Raw genomic sequence first — 10,000 nt, 5'->3', positions numbered from 1 at the left:
ATTCAACTTTTCATCAATTTTTGGAAGGCAAAAGAACTAGATAGGTGTCTTCACATACTTATGATGAAAATTAAGTTAATGATCCATATCTAAATAAAAGGAATAAAAGCAAGTTAAAAGACAACCAGTGCATAATATTCTCGCTCACCTTTCATGAGAGTAGACTTTCTGGAAGCCTCCAAAGACCTTGTTGGAACTTTCCTCTTTAATGCTTGCCATGATGTTAGACCAAATGAAATGCAACTGTTGGGGAAGACAGAGAGGGAAACAATAACAGGACAATTCCTTTTAATGCAATACTAAAAGGAGAAAGTTTCTTGTAATACAATGCACAAATCTTAACTAAGGGTAAAATGAGGTACTGACTAACATTCCCAGTAACGATAATCATTCATACCCGTGAAAATTCAATAGCAAATCAGATATCTAGTTAAATGCTGATAAAATATCATATAATTCACATTAACCAATACTCTTCGCCTATGACAAAAACAGTATGGTAATTATCCAGATAATTAACACATCAAGTGATGCCATGGACTCCCTTCTGTGCATTATGGCAGAAGCCAACAAAACTGCTATAAATTTTCTTGTAAGACAGAGGTTGTTGCCTTATTCTGGATGATTACCAATGGTCTATTATCATCATTACTTACACTTCTAACAAAGCTTCTTGTAGCAGAGATCATGACATAACCTGAATGCAAGTTTGTAATCAATTGATGCTATATGACAAAAAATGGCATACTATCACCTTATTTAAAAACCAATACAGTATATACAGTGTATGTCTACATAGATACATACATACACATATATGAATACATGTACTACCACAAATATATGTATATACATATGCATACAACACTCTACCTATATCTATATGATTTCTTTCTCTCTATATCTATATATTCATTTTTTCACTCTATATAAAGCATTATTTAAGATTATTACAAAGTGGCTTCCATAATATATAGTTTATGGATTCAATAGACTGATGAAAACTAAGACACTTTTCTTATGACATTGTTAATGTTGAAATTAAAGACCAAGAAATATGCTTATCCTTCCCATTTGCTTTCCATATGCTGATATGACCAACTACAGTAATAAATTGACTAGTATAGCTTTTTTCAATATCTGGTATGCCTACTTATATCCACTCTGATAGAAGTATTTCCTCTATATCCTATGAACTATATCAATTTGTCTACAAAGGCTGCATCAAGTAGTAAGGCCACTCTCTACAGTCCCATAGGAAATGCATACACTGATATATAAAGGAATTTATGAACCACAGCACAACTGGCTCTAAGAACAAGAGGGCTACATATCAATCAATTGGCAGCACCTCTTCCTGATGAAGCACATTCAATAGATTTTTTATTGTACCTACAAACCAAATGTAATCCTAATGAATAGTTTCAAAAATTATGTGAGGAGATCCCTCTTCTGCTTTGCATTCCTTTGGAAAATACAGAATTCTTCTGTGCACTATAAAGATTACGCTTGAACGGGAGGGTTTGTAACACTACCGTGATGCTCAAATGCAAACACTGAGCCATGTGAGCTTTTTGTGGTTTAATTTTTGTGGTTTAAACATATTCAGAATGAGTTTTCATGTTCTAGTTTTTAAAAAAGTCTTCTATTTACCTGTATATAGCCTGTGTATAGCATATTTTCATTATTAGTTCAGCAGATTGACTTATAAGTCAAGAAGCAGTTATTTGTTAATGAGAGTAACGATGTCCCAAAACCAGACTTAGGTGTCATGCAAACCCGAAAATACAAACCTAACTTTTCCTACCTTCAATTTTTTTCCTAGAAATGGGGGGAAGCTCCCCTGTAACTCCCATTATTAGCACTTTGTGCCAACTTAAAGACAATGCAACATTAAAAACTTTGGTTGTGTGAAGGTGTTGTGGACTTAGTCCCTCAACAGTGATATGCAGTGGATATTATTGTCAATTATGAGGCCACAGCAGCTATGTTCTGTGTTATTTATGACTATTAAATTCTACAGGATGATGGTGTCCATTTCCTATTATCTATGTAAGTCGTTCTCGGCAACATAAACCAAAAGAGAGTCGTAAACAACACAGTTACAGCTGCTGTGGCTGAAAGAGGTTGAAAGAGCTGCTATAAGAACCATATTTCTATATCTGGTAATTTTTAAAAATAGTTCTGCCAAATGGATTTTGACAATTTTGGTATCAATGGACTTCTCTCGCCCTTTACAATGCAAATATGTTGATTATATTGCATAGAAATCCCCTCATTAGAGAAACTTGGTCCTGATAACAGGGGAGGGCATGAAAATACCAGGTAAAATATGAATATACACATAGTCACTATATTGTCTAATGCAGGGGGCTGTGCCCCTGCATTAGGTAATTAGACATGTGAACCCCCATAAGATGCTACCGCCCACCATCCCCCCCATCTAGGAAAACAGAGAATCCTCCAAGTATTCCTGGCAGGAGAGTGTCGGATGGACTTGGCAACAGGCACTCCAGCATGACAGTTGAAGGCTCTCTCCTGCCATGAATATGTGGATTCTTTGTTTTCCTGGGTGGGGGTAAAGGGACGGCAGCTTCCATGGCATGGTCGCAGGTGGCACAGCCCCCTGCATTAGTGACCAGATCTGTGTATATTATTCAAATTTCATCATATAGTTTTCTTGGTACCTTTCAAGCCATCCCCTGGTGTCGGGGACAAGTATATCAATAATTTGGAAACTAGAGAGTGAAAGGAATCCATTGATGCCAAAATCAGCATAATCCATTTGGCATAACTATTCCAAAATATTACCCAAACAAAATTCTCAATTTGCACAGGAAATGTCTTGGTTTCAATATATCATAACCTTATCCTGGTGATCATGGAACTCACTGTCATACAAATAAAGCTATAATTCAATTTCATGTCACGTACCGAAGACTTTGATAGTTTGTGAATTTAGTAATTAGATCTCGAATCAAATAACAGGACTGCATTGGCCTGGTGATTTGCGAATTTAATAAAGAGATCTCGTATCAAATAATAGGACTGCAATGGCCGGCATATTAGCTTGGCATTGTCAAGTACACTGCATATTCCTTTGCAAGTTGCACAACCACGAGAACATGCTGGATCAACCATAACATGATTTGCATAACAGCGACAATGTACTTAAGTCTACGCTCCAACTTCTTGGCTTCGTGAATCCTCTTACTCTTTCCCTGTCCTTTTTTTAATAAAAATTATCCTGCCGAAGGAGCCGACCTTGAAACTTACCCAGCGCCTGTGCCCGGGAGTGGCCGGTTACCCTTATCTGCCTTATCTGTGACCATAGAAACTGAGACCATGTGTGTCGATAACTCTAACCCCATCGACGGCATGCTATGTTTCTGAAAAGTATGAATTGTGAGAAGATCACCGTGGCGAAAGAGAGAAATTCTACCGTAAACTTTTGACTTGAACTCCTGCAGCTGCACGTCACAACACTCGGCGGCGTTCCCGTTTTCTCTGACCGAACCGTTTGTTTCACCGTTGATTATACTTCGGAAGTCAGGATGAATCATATATATGACCATCGCAGTAGTTCCAAAAGGATTTTTGAAAAAATAAGGGAAAGGAGAAAAAGGACTGTTAACATCTCTTTAAATGTCAGTTATTGCCACAGAGACGTTTCCTCTTCGCTGATATGCGTTACAGCCTGCGCCATTGGGAAATTGCAAAACAGCAAGTAAATAAGCCCCTTTTGTGTCCTTTCGGAAAGGTGTGGCCCCAGTAGCAATTCCGAACATTGCTGGCCCGTGGCGGCGGGCGGCGAGCGGGCGGGGGCGGCTGCTGGAACGCAGCGGAGCGAGCGAGCAATGTTTGGTGGGCATCCATGATGGCGGCCAGTGTGCGGCGCTCCGCTCGGTGTTCTGTGTAAGGCAACGGCTCAGCGCGGAGAGGCGGCGACCAAGCATGAAGGGAACGCGCGGGTCACGGCGCCTCGTCTTGTGTGCAGTGTCTATAGACAGATAGTAAGGGAGACCATGTCCTGGGGCGGCGGCGGAGGGAGGCTGGCGGCGGGAGGGCTCCATGGGGATGGCTACAACCAACCCCATCACCAGCAGCAGCAGGTGGGCGTGGGCGTGGACGTGGGCGTGCAGGAGGTGATAGCGCGGGCGCTGGAGACGTGTGAGACCCACCACCAGTTCATCGCCTCGCAGGCAGAGCACCTGGAACGCCTGAGGTCGCAGTGTGCCACCAGCGCCCAGCTCACGCAGCAGGAGATCCGCACGCTCGAGGTGAGCCCTGCCCTCAGCCTGGCCCTCGGGCACCCTAGCACACCCTTTCCTCCTCGAGGCACCCTCGCCAACCGCGCCTCGGGGCCGCGCCCCTCGGCCCTCGAGGCTCGCCCTTTCACTCTTATCTCGCCCTGCCTCACCTTGCCCCACCTCCATGTGTCACCCTTGACACTTGAGGCGGGGCCCTTCCGCCCTTCCTTCTCCCTTTCAGTCTTTATCTTTGCCTTTCACTCCTGCCCTTTCACTCTTATCTCACTCATCCAAACATTCCTTTGCTCCCCTGCTGTGTGTCACCCTTGACACTTGAGGTGGGGCTTTCACCCTTGCCTCTGCCTCTCCCTGTCTTTCATTTTCATTCCCATCTCACCTTTACCCAGTCTCACTTCCTGCATGACAACTCATGACACTATAGTAAGGCTTCTGCATCTGTATTTCACCCGTTCCATCATGTCTGAGCCTCACCCTGCCACACCTGTCACATAGTTTGAGCCAAGGCCAAGTCAGGAAATTTTTAGAACATGACAACCAAGGTCTTCATCACTGACCATATCCTTGTTCTCTTTTTACATGTTTTGGTGAATTTGTATTACCTCCAACTTTCAATTGCTTTTCAAATCATTAGTTTTCATGTTAATATCCTTTGCCACAGCCAGCAAGTTTGACAACCACGGGTATTTAAATTTTTCAAGGAGGGATATAAGCTTTGTACTTTGTACTTTATTTCTGTCTAATGTAGAACATTTCGGTATAAAAAGATGCAAAATATGTTTGTAACGTGTATGTGAGGAGCAATCCAGTGGAGGCAAACAAAAATCTGCCTAATATATTCTGCAACACAAATCTTTTTTGATGATAAATCTTACCAGGTTATTTTCATAATATGAGCCGTATCACATAGCTCGTATAACCACTTACTCCTGCTATGCCTTTTATGCTTTCTTCCATGTTGACAAAAATAGTGATGTATTTCAAATATTTGGCACAAACTCCAGGCCAAGAGCCAAATGAAATGGGTCTTGTGATTGGCATATTATTTTATGGATACTTTGGATCGGTAGTTGCCTCATTCTGCTGATTTTCTGTTTAGGCAGGAGGTCAAAGCAGATGCTGAGGTTGTTATATTTCCGTGTTTAGTAACTTCATAGTTACTGATGTTGATGAAAATGCCAAAGATGTAATGAAAAAACTACTGCTATTTCATTCTTTGTTATAAACTAATCACCATTTCATGCTTTGTTACCAAATGAACTTGCAGTGGCTTACAAAATGGTACTACTTTTTCATAATTGTAGTGGCTGTGCTCTATCCAAATCACTTGAAAATGACTTATCTGGGATGGAAGACCTGGAATCTCAAGTCCAACCTGACGGCTATTCACTGTTAAGCAATGGTTATGGCCTCCGTGACTTTGAGTTTTGATTTACAAGCTCGTTACTTCCGAAATCACAAGTTGAGGTTTGCTGGTCACTGCTCGAGGTTCCAGTAATTGTCCGATAGACCAGTGGCTGACGGGTGTTAATGCTGTTGAACACATATCCTTCTCTCTCTTACAGTTCCTTTCATTATTTTATCATTCATTCACTAACATTAGCTTTTCACCTCTTTAGCTCTTCCTTTTGTTACTTGCATGCATACTCTCTCAGGGTTTCCTTGCTTTTTTGCATTCATTTTTCATCTTTTAACTCTTGTATAACCGTAGATAAATGTGGTTTAATCAATTTGTTCATGTCTTTGCCTTTCTGAACCTAATTTAGATATAATTTTCTTCTCTCTTCCCTAGAACCTCCATAGCCTACAGAATTATTAATTTGCATAGTCATAAAATTATTAAGATATTAAAGAATATATGGGACTACTATGATTATTGCACATTATAAGGGGACTAGGAATAGTTATTTTTAAAGCCCTGACTGAAGTATCCTATGATCTTGGGTAAAATGAAGGACTTCCCGTAAGTTAAAAAGAAATATTTGTATATGAAGTATCGACAAAGAATTACCAATCTCAGAGAATATTTGTTTCATAGTAGAGAGCCATTCCTGATGTAGAAATTAGCCATGTTTTGACAGACCTCAATACCCAATAAAAATCTAACGGAATTTATGAATTTTGTGTACTGCCAGGGAATATGACATGACTGCTGTGTAGGAGCTTCTAAGGGAATGTGCTCAGTGCTTATGGACATTGAAATGCAATTTAGATATTAAACCTCGAACAGCAGTTGTTGACTATCTTACTGTTATCCCCTAAGATTTGCCCTTGTTTATGTGAATAAAATTCCCTCCCATGTTCTAAAGAATGAAAAAAATATGGAAGGCAAGTGAGAGAGACTGGGAAAGAATGAGGCTTGTGAATGAGAAGCATACAGGTTCGGAACAAGTAAACCTCCCCCTTCTCCCATGAACTTTGAGGGATAAGGAGGGGATCAATGATTACTAAAAATATTTAGCCTATGCAAACTACAAGAAACTTAAGTTGGTAAAAGTGATACTTTTGCAAGCTTTTATAAATGTCTAAGTGGAAACCCATGCTCTTATTGAAATAGTAGATATGATCGGAGAATTTCCTTATTTTCCGCTCAAGACTTGCTCCCAACATTGAAATTACTAGTGTTACACCCTTCAGTTTAACCCACCCGCGCCGGGGTACATTTTGTAGCCAAAATTAAAAAAATCCGGGAAGCTACAAAATCGGCGGGCGGAGCTTCCCCGGAGTCTGTCCGCCCGCCCAGCCGCCCGCCGCTTTTGCCGCGGAGCACGGCTCCGAGACAGCATCGCACTGGCGGGCAGCCCGAAACTGTTTATTTTTTCCCTGTGTCTCATATATGTGACACTCGGGACGAATGGGTTAAGAATCATGCTCTTGAGAATTAGTTACCATGTGATATATGCTGCTTATTTATTATTATATTCACTTATATATGCAAAATAAGTAAATGTTCTTCCTTGTAAATATAACAGGTTAACAATTAACCTCCTCTAAATGCCCTTCCCAATACCTAGCTCATTGTTGTCATGGGGGGATTAGGAGACAGAGACTGAGGCCCAAGGTAGGGGATCACCCCTTCCTTTGGCCTCAGTCTTCACTTCAATTAATTTTGCTTGGTCTTCTCTTCTCCTTTCCTCTTCCATATCTTCTTCATCCCCTTCTTCGGTCCCGTTTGTAAGGGATGAGAGCCATGCTGAAAGGATTTTACTGGCTTTGTGTCTGTCATGAACAGCCTCTGGGAGCCATGGGCTTGGTATTCTCTTGTTTAATTGCCCTTATCCCTTTTTGGGACCCTGAGGGGTGGACTGTTTCTCTTCCCCATTTTATTCAGACTCACCATGGCCAGTATTGAAGATATTTTACCCTTAATAAGGGCATAAGGCTTGCCCTTTCATCAACTAGCCCATCTGAATTTGATTTTGGTGGTTTTCTGACCCTTGCCCCACCTTTGACCATGGCTCTGACCGCTGATGCTAATACCCCCTCATTGATGTTTACTGACAACTCTATCCATTCCAAACCACCCACTCAGGTTATTACTCAACCTCCAGAATACACCCCTTCCTCTCTCCCAATATTCTCCTCTCCATCTCTTACTGCACAGTCTTTTGTGATTATCCTCTCGTCCCTTATAACTACTATTCATCCTTATTGTCCTCCCCCTCACAGAACTACACCACTCCACAATACCCCAACTTCCTCCTGCCCTGCCCATGTCTTTCTAGTGCCTCTGCAAACCTTTTGAGTACTCTCTTTAGCCCTGCCAAATGGGATTGTTGTTTTGTGATTCCCCCCCACAGCCCCCTACTCTGAGAATATCCTTCTTGTTCAACAGCGCCTCCAAAAACAAATAGGCAAAGTTACCTCTGATCGTTCATGCCTTGTCACAGTTACATCTGAATCCCAAGATTGTACACTATCTACCCAAACTGACCTCAGTGGCAAACCCATTCCTGCTGAACCTCACCCCTCTCTTGATACTTGTACTGGAACTGTTTCTATCCCTTCAAATACTTGTCCTATCTACAACAAAAACTTGTCTGACTGTGAAAATGACCTACTTACCTGCTTTGCTGATTATGATGCAGTAGCAGTACAGTGCTACACTATTCCTCCCAGAGGCCAGCGTAAGTCCTATGTCAATATTGCCAAGATTAGCTTCTATAGACATGACATCCCCCATGAAGTTTATATTGGTGGATTATCCATCTATGTCTGACCATATCATCCCCTTCCTCATCAGGGTCAGAAATATTGGCATTTTGGCCACCCAGCCAAACACTGTAACTCCACAGCTTGCTGCCCTCTATGTGCCCTACCTTGTTATGACCGTTCAGATTGCCCTGCTCAGTCATGCACATGTGCCAACTGACTGTGGAGACTCCTGTAATGTAATTTATAGGAGCTACTCTGCCTATAAGCTTGAATGTCAGGTAGTAGTCCTCAGATACAAACTAGGCCTTACTCTATGTGATGCCAGACAGGAAGCAAGACATACGTTTTTCTCTCTCAAATTATTCCAAAACAGTCTATCGCTCTGCCCCCCCTCCTCCACAAGATATTTCTGCATATCCCTCAGTATCTCTTCCCTATACAATGAACCATCCTACCTTTACTTGCCCAATCCCCCTGTAAAATTCCTTTTCCAGTTGAAGTCTAGATACTCTAATCTCTACCACTTCCCTGATACCTACCCCTCCTCCTCACTTTACTTGTTGCCCAAGGGAATCTAAATATTCCATTCCACCCTCTCCTACCACATCCTCTCCTACACCTTTCTCTTCTTCTGCTCCTCAGATATCTATCCTCTCCTCTCCTCCTTACAAGAGAACCTTTGTTTCTCAGGCCTCCCCTCCCCTCCAGAAACTCTTGAAGACATCCAAAACTACCTAAAGATGGCCCAAGGGAACACTCTGCTCCCTCATCCACCCTCCAATCCCTCTGTTCTTCTAAACATAAAGAATTTGCCGGTATCCATCCACCTTCTCGAGTTTCCTCCTACACCCTCCCAATATACCGCTCCTACGTGAATGCTCACACAGATCCCTTCTGTCACAATAGTGTCCTTTAGACCCCTACCCTCCAGATATTCTTCCTGATAATTCACCACCTTCCATAGTACTCTTTCCTCATCCCCTGGTTTCTTCTCCCCCTATTTCTCCAAGAGCCACCTTTATTTTCCATGAATAATGTCCCTACTCCATCCTCAGTCACAGATACACTGCAATTCACTCAATTGCTTTACCCCCTTAACCTTTCCCATTCTACTAATCTCTGCTTTACTTCATTTGCTTCCCTCTTTTCCCTTTTCGCTACCAAACTATCCTATAATGCTCTCTAATCTTCGACATCTTGAACATTGTACCTATTCCTTTGCCAGTGGCAGATACACTGCAGTTCACTCAATTGCCTCTACCCACTTAACCTTCCCCATTTTACAAATCTATACTCTACTTGACTTGCTCCCCTCTTTTCCGTTTTCACTACCATAATATCCCATAACACTCTCTGATCTTTGACATCTAACACTTTTTATCTAATCATTAACCCTTCCTTACCCTGTTCAACACAATACTTTACCAAAGTGCTCTATGATCTTAGATGTCTAGCACATTTATTTGTTTCAAACATTAAACATACTCTTATTGTCAATAATTGGACTTTTAATCATTAATTTTGATAGTGTTTGGAATAAGTTGCAATACATAATTGATTTATGCTGTTTTTTTCAT

General features: G+C 41.6%; 2 protein-coding genes across 14 annotated transcripts in view; one reads left to right on the top strand and one right to left on the bottom strand.

Moving 5' to 3' along the window:
- LOC113810336 (S-formylglutathione hydrolase) overlaps positions 1 to 3,846 on the bottom strand; it is an 8,308-nt gene extending 4,462 nt beyond the window's left edge. The window contains exons 1-3 of one of the 6 annotated variants that reach the window (XM_027362016.1): positions 3,443 to 3,590; positions 657 to 697; positions 149 to 243 (exon numbers count right to left, since the gene is read on the bottom strand). In XM_027362016.1, the coding sequence (XP_027217817.1) occupies positions 149 to 243; positions 657 to 697; positions 3,443 to 3,575 (269 nt within the window). In that variant the 5' untranslated portion in view covers positions 3,576 to 3,590. Of the gene's footprint in view, positions 1 to 148; positions 244 to 656; positions 698 to 3,214 lie in introns of all 6 variants that reach the window. The other 5 variants (XM_070141028.1, XM_027362017.2, XM_027362018.2 and 2 more) reach the window with 5 other exon arrangements.
- Positions 3,847 to 4,025: 179 nt separating this feature from the next.
- Positions 4,026 to 10,000, top strand: part of LOC113827311 (kinase suppressor of Ras 2-like) — a 29,228-nt gene continuing 23,253 nt past the window's right edge. For all 8 annotated transcript variants that reach the window (XR_011399675.1, XR_011399674.1, XM_070141027.1 and 5 more), the window contains exon 1: positions 4,026 to 4,280. Coding sequence is in view for 6 of the 8 variants with exons in the window: in XM_070141027.1 (XP_069997128.1) it covers positions 4,026 to 4,280 (255 nt within the window). In the remaining 2 variants the exon portion in view is untranslated. The remainder of the gene's footprint in view (positions 4,281 to 10,000) is intronic.

This window comes from Penaeus vannamei, chromosome 27 (genome assembly GCF_042767895.1).
Source record: "Penaeus vannamei isolate JL-2024 chromosome 27, ASM4276789v1, whole genome shotgun sequence".
Taxonomy (NCBI): domain Eukaryota; kingdom Metazoa; phylum Arthropoda; class Malacostraca; order Decapoda; family Penaeidae; genus Penaeus; species Penaeus vannamei.
Note: the sequence above shows the minus strand (reverse complement) of the source record. Positions and strands in the feature narration are given on the sequence as shown.